We start from the raw sequence: 15,001 nt of genomic DNA on the forward strand, positions 1-15,001 counted from the left end.
GCTAGGTTTTCTCAGAGGAGGGCTATGCTAGAAATGTGTCCATCTTTAACATAATCAGAATTATCAGCTAATAAGGGTAAATTGACATACTCTGGTACACTGGAGGGAGCATCTGAGTGGTTTCCACAGTTGTACCTTGACAGGCTGTAGAAAATTCTGATGGAATCACGTCCTCATGTTCTGATATCAAAGATATGCGAAGTGCAACTTGTATGAAGTTAAATTGCATTTGAAATATTTCGCATTTATATTTTTTATATATATTTTATAGTTTTCAGATGATTTGATATAATTTTATTGATTAGTTTGTTAAATACACATACTTTATCTGTTTGATTATTGTATTATGTTTAATACAGTATCTCTTCAGTTAAAACCATAAACGCATGCTGTCCACTCAAGTGGACATCTGAAAATCTCTTTGAAAAATGTGTACAAAAAAAAACAACCAAAAAAAACAGATCTTGTTTTTCATGCCCTAAGAGCATTAAAACCATAGGAAAAAAAAAAATCCTGACTGAGGTTATCATAATTCATGCATGAAAGGGTTAAGATTTAAAACGTGATTTGGCCTGAAACTTATGAAAAATACCCATCCATTTAAATTACAATCTAGAGCGCTTATCTGGGCTAAAAAACAACAACATCTGGGTAAAAAAAAATCACATGGAATTGGCCTTTACTCCAATTTCCATCACATGACAGATCGGAAAGGCATTTATTTAATTTCAAGAAAAACGAAGAAAATATTCTAAAAGTGGAAATAAAGTGTCTACCGTGTGTTTAATTATAAAGTGTTTATCGGTTGGGTTAGGAGTAGGTAGGTGTAGGGAGAGCTTTATTGTTCCAGCTGCATCCATTTAAAATTTTGAATAAATATAATCATTTACACTCTATGTTATTATTGCATACCGTTTAATGTACAACAACGAGGAGCAAATAGTAGGCCATCTGCTATTATTTATAAGAATAAATAGCATCTAAAAACTATTTACACTTAGTGCAAATAGCCGCTGCCAATAGTTAAACCTTTAAAAACGCATCTCGAGACTCTTGTATTTTGCGTTCGGTTTCATTTCATTGCACCCCGTCGCCCGCGTCTTATTATATAACTATCCCGTTTACCTGTTCAAAGAGACGCTCAGGTGAACAGGATCACGTGACCCTGTTTTCCCCACAGTGATTCTGGCGACAGACTCCGTAACCGCTGCGCACCTTCCGCGTTTTTATGACACGCACTGCTGGCAACATCTACAGTCTCTGTTTCACGGTTAAAGTGCGTTAATCAACTTCATGACAAACTATTTTACAAGTACACTCTTTCATGAAAGGATTTATCAGAGGACTGCGATGTGGCGTTGTCATTTCATTCTGTATCTGACATGTCTCGCGTTTACTCAGTCTGCGGGTAAGACTTCATTTAAATCTATCTATCTATCTATCTATCTATCTATCTATCTATCTATCTATCTATCTATCTATCTATCTATCTATCTATCTATCTATCTATCTATCTATCTGTCGCTCTATCTGTCTGTCAGTCGTTGTGTCTATCTATCTAATGGATATTATATAGCCTGGGGAGCTTGTGACTAATTGTTAACAGTTTTTGAATAGCCTATGTGTTTTTCAATTTCTGTATAGATAGATTTTTCTGCACAATTATATTTGTATTTTTACTGCTATTGCCCCTGTAAAAAGATTTGGTTCACTTTACACATTGACCTTTTGTGGGTATGCAAGTTTTCACATTGGAAGCTGCCATCAAACAACCTATTAATGCTTTTGTAGTAATACAGTTGTGGGGGGTGGGGGGTGGGGTGGTGGGGGTTCGGGGGGGATCCTGAAATAGTAAAAATACAAAAGTACAAAAAAAAAAAAAAAATGACCTGCAAATATTGCAAATAATCAATTAGCCTATGCAAATGTAGGCTATTACATTTAAAACAGGAGAACTTGCCCTGACATGAAAATACTCTTCAACCTTTATATCACTGTTGTGTTATTGCTTTCATTTGTTTATACAACAAAAATATGATGATGTCCTTGATGACCCTTTACGTTTAAGTTGTTTTTCCGGTTAATAATGTTCATGTTGTACAATTATTCAGCACCTTGTTTGTCTACCAGAATAAAAAACCCTCAACCTGTAAAGTGAACTTTGTACCTTTAACACAGCTGCTCCTGTTTAATGATTGAATGAAGTTACTGGCTGCAGTGCAGAACAATAATCTCCATCAAAATTTACACAGATCTTAATACTGGCTCCATACTATTCAATATTGACAGATCAATTCTTATAACCAAAGGCATTAGTGCTCAACCTGAAAGTAATGAATAATTAACCTGTTATAACAGGTTATTTAGATAAAGTCCTATCGAGTGCATTCAAACAGCATCATGCTTTTGTCAAACCTGTTGTCATATGATACACAAATCACTCTTCCGCCTATATGATCATACATCATGTTGACTTTTTGGTGTGTGTGTATGTAAAGCACCTCAAATGACCATCTTATGATGAACCTGCACGGGTAAAAGTGGCCATAAAAAGAGCAATCCAGTGTAAATTTGTTCTGGAACAAGAGAATGTTCTGGAACAGTCAATATTTGCTCTTAACATTGTTTCCCCTTCTGCCACTCTTTTCCTCCCTAACTTTAAATAATTGGTATTTACATGTATTAGTTTACTTCATATTTTTGTCTAAAGCTATACTTACAGTATATTATAGATAGTTATTACTATATGAATTGCCTTGGAATTGAATCTTTGACATTTAAAGCACCGAGCTCTACCAGTTGAGTTATAGGAACTAGTTATTCCTACCTGATTTGAATACACAAATTTTGTTCTACACTCTTATTTTCATACTTGTTTACATTATATCTAGCTGCATATCAAATATATGAACTGTTGAATGTAACAAATTTCCAATGGATGAACAGCTGATTTCATATTTTATTAGATTGTTTAACAGAGTGATTGGCACTAAGGCCTAAAACTCAAGTACACAAATGCTGGGCTTTTGCACATTGCAAGAGCTGGTCCCTGTCACAGTGTCTGGTTTGTGTTTTCCTGGTAACCACTAGAGGTCCTCTTTCCCTCACGGTGTCATTTACTTCTTGAACTGCATTTCCCACAATCCTGTCTGGACTCATCACTGTATCATTGCACTCAGCTGTTCCCCATCATCATTGCACTCAGCTGTTCCCCATTATCATTCTAAGTTCTGTGTTATATATACCCTGCCTGTTTAGTGTTTGTTACGGAGTCCTTGTTTTTCATCACCCCACTTCTGAGTACTGCCTTCTTGCCCGTTTGTATTGTTGTTGTTTATTTTGGATTGCTACTTTGGTTTTGACCCCTGCCTGGACTGGTTACGATTTGGATTACCCTTTAATAAATTCTTACTGCAATTGGATCTCCCTGTTTCCCATGTGTGGATCGTGACAGTCCCATTCTACACACTTAAAGGATTAGTTCACCCCAAAATGAAGATTTTTTAATAATTTACTCACCCCAGTGCCATCCAAGATATCCATGTCTTTCTTTCCTCAGTGGGAGAGAAATTATGTTTTTTTAGGAAAACATTTCTGAATTTTTCTTCTAACAATGGATTTCATTGGTTACCATCGTTTTTACGTCCAAATCAATGCAGTTTCAAAAGTCTTTGAAGTGTTTAAACGGGCTGTACGCGATCACAGCTGAAGAAGAGCTTTTACATTTTTTTTTTATAATTTATAGACTTTTTACCTTCAATAGTTCGGATTGAGCTGATCAACAAACGTACAGGGAACTACGTCGTCACGCCGGCGCCGGTAATACTATTTGAACTACTATTCATATTCATCAGAATGTTATTCATATACTATTCATATTCATATTTACTGAATACTATTACTATATATATAATAGCAAACAATACTATTTGAACTATCCTCCTACGTACGGTCGCATTGTAAACAGTGGAGCGGTACTTCTGCCGGCGCCGGCGTGACCTTTCAACGTGATGACGTAGTTCCCTGTCCATTTGTTGATCAGCTCAATCCGAACTATTGAAAGTAAAAAGTCTATAAATGATATTTTTTTTTTGAAAATTACCTATCGTTTCGCTAGATAACAACCTCTTCTTCAGCTGTGATCGCGTACAGCCCGTTTAAACACTTCAAAGACTTTTGAAACTGCATTGATTTGGACTTAAAAACGATGGTAACCAATGAAGTCCATTGTTAGAAGAAAAATCCAGAAATGTTTTCCTCAAAAAACATAATTTCTCTCCGTGAAGGCGAAAGATTTCACAATGAGTTAAATTCAGTATTAAATTATCAGTGTTTTTAAAAATTAACTTTAATCAGTAGATGATGGGAAAGGTTTTCTAAAAATGTACAGTGTGTTCAACTATATGCCCGATATTGACCGATAAATTAAATGAAAAAATCTAAAATCTGATATGGTACTGATATATTTTAAATCCCCATTACTTTGAGGACTTAAAGGGACAGTTCACCCAATAATTAAAATTCTATCATTTACTCGCTCTCAAGTTGTTCCAAACCTGTACGAGTTTCTTTATTCTGTTGAACACAAAAGAAGATATTTTAAAGAATGTTGGTAACCAGACAGTTGACGTTAGCCATTGACTTCCATAGTAGGGAAAAAAAAACTATGTAGGCCTACAGGCGTTTCTTGAAAAGGTTTTTCCATCACGTCACAGAAACAAATTAACAACTGTCTTACCTCGAGTCCTGAGATTATGTGTTATGTGTACAGTGGACAGATAAAGTGTTTGCTAAAGGTCAAACCAAATGACCTTCTGACCACCACAGCATGTCCAAAGTTTATTGGTTGAAGGATTTATGGACCTTCTCCCAAACTCTGCCTACGCTGGAGTTTTCCAACCATTTCCCCGGAAATCTACAGTACATGTACAATATTTATGTAGGCAGTGATTTCTATTAAACATCAGTGACCTTAATGGACCCATCACCAACTGAGCTTTCAAATTAATCTTCATAATGAAGGCCCATTAAATACATTTTTAATGAACCCATTTCCATTTTTTTTTTTTTCTTTTGCATAAAATACCATATCCATGAGGGCAGATGAAGAACATTTTGCTCAAACATGGGAATATGAAGCAGTGCTGATGAGAAACAGCCTCACCTGTGCATCAGCATAGAGTTTCACTCATCTCTCTTGAGATTAGATATCCCCCACAAGACTCAAGCTAGGTTACACTAATAAAGAAGTCATTGTTTTTACCTGAGCGCCTTTCAGGTGTGCTCATTCCATAAAGCTCTAACTGGATTAAGAATCTGGCAGTTTAGTTGTGACGCAACTTATAAAAAGTCACATTTTATACATCGTAAAGGCCTGTTCACGCTAAGGAAAATATACAGTAGATATACAGTAGTTTTTTTTTTTTTTAATTTAAAATAATAGCACAGTCCACCACAACTATAACAATTATGGAACAGAGGAATGATATCAATGGAATCTCTTTCACAACGTTTTTTTTTTTTTCTTCTAGCTGATAAACAATAAAAGCATTGACAGCCAATCAGAATCCTTTCTGCTTTGAATGTGGGCATTTAAAGCGGCAAACAACAAAACTGCAAAGCATGCTACAATAAATAAACAGATTGGTATCGTGCGTTGGTGTGGATACAAACATTGTTATCATTATAGATAGATGCTCACATATTTCACATTTTTCTCTCTCAAAACAAAGATCCGCTTTGTAGCAGCGTTCCAGACTTCAAGCATGATCAAACTCAGTCGGTTTCTGGGACGCTTGGCCACAGCGTGGTCCTCCAATGCAAAGCCTCCATGGGTTTGAACCGCACAGGTTCAGACTGTAAAGACCACCTGGAGTGGATGAAAGACGGCACAACGCTTACCAACCTCACCATCTACCCTCAAAATATACAAAACTGGTGGGTATATGATGCAATATAATGCCCAGCACTGGGGACATGTAGTGTATCAGTTATTCAAATTTAAATATTGTAATGTGGCCCATTAAACTGAAAATATATTAAAGAAATGTAGATACTTTATAATGAAATTAATCTCTTTGTGTTCTAAATACTAGCGTACTGCATGATGTGTTGTATACACTATATACTCTACTTTAGTGCATACAATTTTTTTTTTTTTTTATAATGTGAAAGTTTAAAAAATGTGCACTTGCTAAACATTTCAGTCAGTTGTTTTTGCACAACCTCTTTACATTGTGCTTATTTCAACAAATGCCAGCCAGATATGTTTCTGAAAATATATTTTTTCCGTTTTAATTGGATTTTTTAACCAAATTGTCTGTAAAAGAGTCTACTTTTCATAATTCAATTAAATAATCAGTTAAAGAGATGTTACACATTTAGGCTAGGCTGAGGTGATTTATGGCTCATTTATAGGGTTAGTTCACCCAAAAATGAAAATGATCCCATAATTTACTCACCCTTAAGCCATCCTAGGTGTATATGACTTTCTTCTTTCAGCCAAACACAATTGGAGTTATATTAAAAACTATCCAGGCTCTTCCAAGCTTTATAATGGGAGTGAATAGTAACTGATATTTTGAAGCCCCAAAAAGCGCACCCATCCAACTAACCCTTGAAGTTGAGTGTATTGAATGTGGTATAATGCATGTTTTACCTCACAGCGTGCTATTTTGTATATGCCACATTTCGTCATTGTAATCGGAATAATTCAACTTAATAACAGTTTATTTACACAATATATATATATATATATATATATATATATATATATATATATATATATATATACAGTATATATACAGTATATAGCTGGGGGAGGTGGAGGGGTTCAGAGGAAATCTGACAGTGCGCGGCTGGACTAGCCTACAGAAAACACTGAACCAGACTATTTAAATGCCAGCAATCTCATTGGCTACAGGACCAGCAGAGGCTTCAGCTTGTACCATGTGGTAATGGTGTGATTGCTTGCAGATTGCATGTAAAAGACCTATCAGCTTGTGCCATCTAGAGTTTCATGACTATCCAAACACTTGGCAGGGTCACAGATGAGGGTCACATCATTAAGAGCAGTGATCTCACACTGACTCTGAGAGATCGGGCTGATTTTGGGGTGTATTTCTGTGTGGTGAGGAACAGCACAGCGCAATTCAACGTAAAAGAATACAGTAAGAAAAAAATGCTTTTAATATTACCTCCAGATTATACTTATTGTCATATTTGTTATTATCCACCATGTAAGAATTTACATGTGACACATTTGTAAGAATTTACAAATGCCATAAACATTATAATATAAAGTGTGAAATATATTCAGATTCTTCTCTGCATTTCTGTGTATATGGTTGATAATAATTTTGATCCCATTTTTTATCCCAGAATCCCCAAGTCACAGCGGAGCAGTGGTTGCGTCGGTGGTCCTGTTGGTTGTACTCGCTCTTGCAGTGGTGGTCTATACCAAGTGTCGACTCAACTTTAAACTGTGGTATAAGAATATTTCTGGAGAGTATGAGCTTAATGGTAAGTCTGCATTCTGTTCATTAAAGCCTTTTTTAATCTTTCATAACATTGCATTATCATTTCATAAAGATGTTTTTGCTGTTTCTCAGATGGCAAAATGTATGACGCCTACATCTCATATATCAACAATGAGAATGACAGGAAGTTTGTCAATTTTATCCTGAAGCCTCATTTGGAGAACAAGTACAGTCATAAACTTCTACTCAACGACACAAACATCCTTCCTGGAGCCGGTAAATCTTACAGCTATATTCAGATTTATGTGGGCATAAGTTAAATCATTACTCCAGGTCTTCAGGGTGATGATCATTTTAGCTGATCACAGACTTGTTGAGCGCATGAATGCAGTGATCTCATCCCTGCAAAACGATTTCTGCACTCTCAAGAATGCTTTCATCATAACTAACAGTGCAAACATGATGAAAAAAAGATATTCGTTGATTATAACCGGAGTTTTGGCGAGAGTCCAAATAAACTTGCGCTGTTTGATTTGAGAAACAATATGAAGTTGACCATTTAGTCACTGGTTTGATTTACTGACGCATAGACAAAGAACATCTGACTGTACATGAATCAGTACATATCAGAAATCACTGGTCACAGATCATATTAGGCATTATAATTAACACAGTTACTTACATGTTGTTGCATTACTGTCAAGTCCATATCGTAAAAGCCTGTTTGCAAAGCCTGCGCCGAAATTGCAACTGATTTACCAAAAAAATCCACAGTGAAATGTACTGTATACAAAATAAATTATGCTCAACTGAGACATTCACATTGTTTCAAATTCAATGTTTCACATTGTTTCAAATTCAAATAACCATTTTTGGACTAACAAGGAAACTGAGTTCTGAAACTTACAGAATATTATTATTGTATGATGACCTCTTATATGTGACCCTTGACCACAAAACCAGTCACAAGTCGCACAGGTATATTTGTGGCAATAGCCAACATTGCATGGGTCAAAATAATCGATTTTTCTTTTATTCCAAAAATCAGTAGGATATTAAGTAAAGATCATGTTCCATGAAGATATTTTGTAAATTTCCTACCGTAAATATTTAAGAAATTCATTTTTGTGAGTGGATGCAGCACAATCGCGAACATAAATGGACAACTTTAAAGGCGATTTTCTCAATGTTGCGATTTTTTTGCACCCTCAGATTCCAGATTTTCAGATAGTCGTATCTCGGCCAAATATTGTCCTATCCTAACAAACCAAACATCAATGGAAAGCTTATGTATTCAGCTTTTTTTATGTATTAAAACATTGACACATGTGACTGGTTTTGTGGTCAAGGGTCACATGTGTCAAAAGCTCAAGGAAAATTTTATTTCTCAGTTCATGACCCCTTTAATTAATTTATGGATTTGGCAGACAAAGTAACTTACACTCCATTTAAGGTTTTTTTTTCTGCATTCACATTTTATTAGTTGCATTCCCAGGGAATCAAACCCATGACTTAGGTGTTGCTAGTGCCATGCTCTACTGTTTGAGTTACAGGAATACTATTTATGTTAAATAAAACATATTTATTACCTATTTTAATAATGACATATTTTTTTTGTATCAAATTAAATATGGTCTCATCTTTGACTTAGGTCTATTGATAGTCTAGGAAAATACACAATTTAAAGCACAACATATGTATTGTGTCTTATTTCCTCAGAGCCGTCTGCAGAGCTGCTGATGAACATTAGCCGCTGTCGACGGCTGATTGTGGTGCTTTCTCAGGCGTACCTGGAGCAGGAGTGGTGCACCACCAACTTTAGGTGTCATGTTACTTGTTTGGACTTATATGTTTAGTTTGAGTTAGTTTCCTGTTTTGTAGTCATTACTCCCTGATTATTTGCATCTGTGTCTTGTTAATCTAGTTTTCCCTGTGTTTATAAGCCCTAAGCTGCGTCCTAAAATTCTGTTTTAATGTTCAGACAGGGTCTGTGGCATTTGATGGAGCTGTCGAGGAAGCCCATTTTCATCACATTTCAGTCGCAGCAGAAGCAAATAAGCCAGGACATCAGTCAACAGCTGAGACAACACCAACCTCGAATCACAACAATCACCTGGGGCGCACACTCCATGGTGAGACCCTCACACTGCTCAATAAATCTCTGAGATTTAGGATAAAACCTAATCATGCTCTTTCCTTTCTCACAGACCCCTTCTTCAGGGTTCTGGAAGGAGCTTGCGTTGGCAATGCCACGTAAGATGACGTTTCACAGGGAATCGGCGGGCGATCCGCAGACTTTGTTGCAAGGTGATAAAGATCCGATGCTCACGCAGCAGCCTGATTACCTGGACTGCAGACCGGACCCAGATCCCGCAGGAGACCTGGGTACGAAACGTGCTTCTTGAACCAAAAGAGTTTATCTTCTTTGAGTGTCATTACAACAATGATATATGATCTGGGTCAGTGCTGGATTAGGCTTCCTTTAAAGGCATAGTTCTGTGATATTTTGAAGAATGTTTGAAGAACGTTTCTTCAAATTATTTGTGATTGAACTCTCCATTTAAGACAAGCTTTACTTTGCCATACAGTTTTAACCTTATAAAGAAAGCCTACTGCATTATATTTGATGGGGATTTCTAAGGTCTAATTATCAACAAATTTGTTTTACACAATCTACTACATGTCTTCTGTCATCTGATTAATAGTTTATACTGTTTTAATTCTATTTTAATGATTTTTATGAAGTAAATCAGGCTTTTGAGGAGCGTTTATTTGTTCATCTCGCAATCATTCTTGTATTCCATTGCATTATATGTTTCCCCTCCACAATAAAAACTACAGAGCTTTGATCATAAAACTAAGCATTTAAAGGGTTCGTTCACTGGAAAAAAAAAGAAAATCCAATAATTTTCTGACCCTCAAGCCATACTATATGACTATATGATATGACTTTCTTCTTTTAGCCAAACACAATCAGAGTTATATTAAAAAATATCCTGGCTCTTCAAAGCTTTATAATGGGGGTGAATGGTAACTTCGATTTTGAAGTGCAAAAAAGTGCATCCATCCATCATAAAAGTAATCCATAAGTAATCCATAACCCATAGCTCGAGGGGGTTAACAAAGGCCTTCTGAAGCCAAGCGAAGCGATGCGTTTTGTAAGAAAAATATCCATATTTATAAGCTATAATCACTGGCTTCCGGTAATGGCCGTACGCGAGTCGAGTTCAGACAGAACAGTGACCTCTGACCCGCCACCTGACTCATAACGTATAACGCATTGCTTCGCTTCACTTCAGAAGGTCTTTATTAATCCCCATGAAGCCATATGGTTTACTTTTATGTTAGATGGATGCGCTTTTTTGGGCTTCAGAATCTCAGTTACTATTCATTGCCATTATGAAGCTTTGAAGAGCCAGGATATTTTTTAATACAACTCCATTTGGCTGTTAGAAGAAAGTCATATACACCTATGATGGCTCAAAGGTGAGTAAATTATGGGATCTTTTTAATTTTTGGGTGAACTATCCCTTTAAACATCTATATGTATTGTCTAAAGATTCAATAAAAATAAATTAGGTTCCATTACAAAAAAATCATTTCATCTGTCAGGCTTTACAGGGTTTACATTATAAAGGGTTACAACATTTTATTGTACATATACAATGTGTTTACCTCACAGGTTTGCGTTTGCCCATCTACAAGACCCTTCCCTCCAAAGCTCCAGTGCTTCCTGCAGGTCCAGGTGAGACGAATGAACCCAAACCCCCAGAGATAGATGTATCTGACCTCGGCTCGAGGAACTACGCCGCCCGCACAGACTTTTACTGCCTGGTCTCCGAGGACGATATATGAGACACACACTCCTGTTTCTTTTTGCACTTTTAAGTCACTTTCCCCCCAATGATTTCATGTTACTGTTTTTTTTTAAAGTTTTTTTAATCTACACCTGTACAGTTTTGCATGCACACTTCTTAATGTTTTTATGAAAAATGTTTAATAACATTTCATGTATAGTCATAGGGATGTTGGTTGTGTATATGTTTTAATAAAAATCTGGGGTCCATGTTTTATTTGGTTTTGACTTCATTATAACACCCCTACGTCTGAATATGCCTACTTCCCTACTATACAGTAGGCGAAAAACAGTATGTTATTCATAAAACAGTATGCAAACGTACCTAACGTAACCTTGGTTTCCTGAGAGGAGGGAACGAGACAATGCGGCAGTAGTTGATGCTATGGGGAAACACTTTTTCTCTGAGAAGAATGAAACCCTATGAAATATCGCAGGCGAGGATTCACCTGTCAATGGCATTCAAGCGCACAAATTTGAGGCGGCTCCTCCTCTGACCTTAGCTAAAAGTGCTTCATTTAACGGAAGACTTCATAAGCTCATGACATCTTCCGTAAGTGCAAGTTGCACAAGCATTAGACTGCTGCAAACACATCGCAAAGTAATAAGACGGCGGACTGGCCGTCGTCCTTGATTTAACCATACACTCGCTGCAAAAACAGCAGCCAAATCAGTGCCATAGACACTTTGGCGAATGAACAATGGATAAAAACAGGTTAATGACATCCACAGTGATAAACCGACAGGGGCTGCAGCACTTTAATATGGAACTCTCCGAGTTCTGACATAGAAGAGCCTTCTGTATTTCAGCTTTGTCACACCACAAAGTGGAACACTCATAGCACAAAGACAACTGGTGATCTCAACGCCCGCAATAGGCAGGGAAACAAAATGCAGTTTCTTTGTCACACCACACAGTGGAACACTCATAGCACCTGAGGCCTGAGGTGAATTATTCCTTGTCCCTGTCATTATAGCTATGAAACTCACTCAAAATAATTGAACTCAAATATTAAATTATAAAATATTAAACATTTTTAAAATATTAATATTAAAATATTAAATTTAATTTAATACACCTACTGTACAAAACACATCAGTATCTGAGATAATCATTGAACACTCAACCACGACGTTGCAGAAATATTTTTTTAAATAAATAAAATCCCGTCAGTTACAACATATAATTTTGATTTTGTAACTATATTAATATTAATAAATAGCTATCATTAAATGTGAAAAGATGCAAAATCTGTTTCTTGAAAATGAATTTTCTTTTCAAAAATTAAACTAGATCTGTTAAAGATCACTTCATATGGAAAGCATCTGCTGTTTACTAACATCTGATAGACGTCTTTAAGATGTCATTCTAAATCATAAACATCTTAAAAACATTTTCTAAACGTCTATTTGACCTCTGACAGGAAACGTCCTATAGACGTATTGCAGATCAGCAAACACTCATGTCTTCCAGATGTAAAAACACACATCAAATAGACATCTCCGTGATGTACGTGTGCTATCAGGGTTATAGCCTATGCTCAAATGCTTTGAAACAATCTGTATTGAATAAAACTCTATAAAAATAAAGGTGACTTGACTGGATTTTCTGTCATTAAACTTGATCTAGTTTGTCATCACTGTGCAAAAAGTGTTCTGAGCTGTTAAAGTGATACATGGTGGTCACTAAACCCCAGCAGAGAATGTTTATGGATTCTATTCGACCAGTAGAGGGCAGTATAGTAACATCCCTATATTAGCATGCTACTTTTGCGTTAGCAGCCTAAAACCAAAATGTTTAAACTAACACAACCTATGATCCACCAATGTATTATCAAAAAAAAAAAGGAAATTTACATTGACAAATCCTCATAATGCCTTTGCAGTGACACTGTATCATGCAACAAGGTGCTGCAGTTAGTATAACTGTATAACTTTTTTTTTCACAGAATTGAGCACATAGTGTATTAGTGCATAGTCATTTGGGACACAACTTATCTCTTCAAGTTTTAAGTTCTGAATGGATGATAAATGTCATCACAGCTCAACTGCCATCACCAGTCAACGCTAGCAATAGAACAGTCTGTGACACTCAGTTGGGGTGTGATGTAAACAGTGAACGTTTTGTACCCTGCAATTTTCCCTGAGGAACATATCTGCCCTCGTCATAACCCAGAGCTATATGTCACGTTGAGGTCAAAATTCATAAAATGTTGAACATGCAACACTAAGAAAAGCTTTGTTATGATTCAAATGTCACCAATACACTCAATACACTCATCAATACTCTCAGAATATAGACATTATTGGACGATCTGTGATTTAGATATGTTGTAGCCTAAATGTGCCGGCTCTTCAGGAAGTCATCAGGTTTGCAGGGTGTGGCAGATGATTGTTCATGTCGAAGCAGAGAGAAAGTATGTAAATAGGGGTGGATGGGTCTACATTAGAGGCGGACAGAAAAGAGGTAGAAACAAACGCAATGCGCAAAAGAAAAGGGCGGGGTGGGATAAAGACATTTTAACCATTTTTGCTGACTTATGAGAAACATACTGGGCTGAAGCCCAATTTTTTTTTACATGAATGCAAATTAGAATCCCTGAAATGTTTTTAGCACACTGTCCCTTTAACCCTCTAGTGCACCTTATTTAGGGGTCATACTCCTCATGGCCAAAGGTGACCTTTTTCGATAAAATCAATATAATGTATTTTTGTTCCAAAATAAAAAAATTATATGTAACATTTTGTATTTTGAGACAATTTTATGATACTAAGTAATATCTATGCAATAATTATGATCCATTTGTTTCCAAATTTTTAAAATACAATAACAATTCTATTCTATTTTTATTAGATTTTTTTTCAATGAACTTCAATGAACATCAATGAACTTTAATGAACTGTTCTGTTTTTCTGCATCATGCTGATTTGTAGATTGTAGATCATTTTTGTTATTATTATTTCCCATTCATTTCTATGGCAGTCATTTTAACCTTTTCGAAGTCCATGTTTTTTGTGTGTGTTTTCACATAGCAAGTGCCACAAAAGTCACTAGGTGTCATAAGTAAAAAAATAAAAAAAATAAAAAATATATATAGCTGCAAGCAGCAATTATCGGGGCCAAGCAGAATCAGATGACAAGAAATGCCAACATGTCTGAAAGTGTCAGACCAACTGCAACAATGAGCAATTAAAGGCATTTAAAGAGGATTTTAGGCAAAATGCCTGAAAAATCATAGAAACAGTAAATAAAAATATGATTTAATGGATTATCACTTTCGACCAATAGGTGGCGCAGTTACAAAATTGATGTGATGTGGTCAGAGTGAAGTGACAATGACACATACAAAGTTTGGTGTCAATATGTCAAGGCATTGCAGAGATAAAGCCTGAATAGTGCTTTTAGCATCATGCCTCAAACTTGCTGCTGCGCTATACGAAAACGGTTTCGTCTATCGACACGAAATCCATAACTTTTAGTCGGCACAGTCTGGAGATGATACGATTCGATTTTGGTGAAAATCGGACAAACGGTCTAGGAGGAGTTCGAAAAAGTAGGTTTTGACTGAAAATCAAGATGGCGGACAGGAAGTTCGGCCAAATAAAGAAAACTTGGAATCTATGTTCTCGGCTTGACCCAAAGAATCTATTAAGACCAGTGGCATTT

The 15,001-nt window shown here is 36.2% G+C and overlaps 1 protein-coding gene across 1 annotated transcript; it reads left to right on the top strand.

Moving 5' to 3' along the window:
- The first annotated feature begins 1,176 nt into the window (after window positions 1-1,176).
- On the top strand, window positions 1,177-11,550 carry sigirr (single immunoglobulin and toll-interleukin 1 receptor (TIR) domain). Its single transcript, XM_084095262.1, has 9 exons — window positions 1,177-1,408; window positions 5,733-5,937; window positions 7,042-7,169; window positions 7,381-7,521; window positions 7,611-7,754; window positions 9,198-9,300; window positions 9,460-9,610; window positions 9,686-9,863; window positions 11,161-11,550. The coding sequence occupies exons 1-9, from the start codon at window positions 1,294-1,296 to the stop codon at window positions 11,331-11,333; spliced, it is 1,338 nt and encodes a 445-aa protein (XP_083951388.1). The 5' UTR covers window positions 1,177-1,293; the 3' UTR covers window positions 11,334-11,550.
- The last annotated feature ends 3,451 nt before the right edge of the window (window positions 11,551-15,001 follow it).

This window comes from Abramis brama, assembly GCF_963993115.1.
Source record: "Abramis brama genome assembly, chromosome: 20".
Taxonomy (NCBI): domain Eukaryota; kingdom Metazoa; phylum Chordata; class Actinopteri; order Cypriniformes; family Leuciscidae; genus Abramis; species Abramis brama.

Excerpts from the sequence above, each read along its gene's own strand:
- sigirr (XM_084095262.1), top strand. The coding sequence starts at position 1,294 with ATGACAAACTATTTTACAAGTACACTCTTTCATGAAAGGATTTATCAG. Across the intron at positions 7,522-7,610 it reads TGGAGAGTATGAGCTTAATG|ATGGCAAAATGTATGACGCC; the intron begins GTAAGTCTGCAT and ends GCTGTTTCTCAG. Across the intron at positions 9,611-9,685 it reads CCTGGGGCGCACACTCCATG|ACCCCTTCTTCAGGGTTCTG; the intron begins GTGAGACCCTCA and ends CCTTTCTCACAG.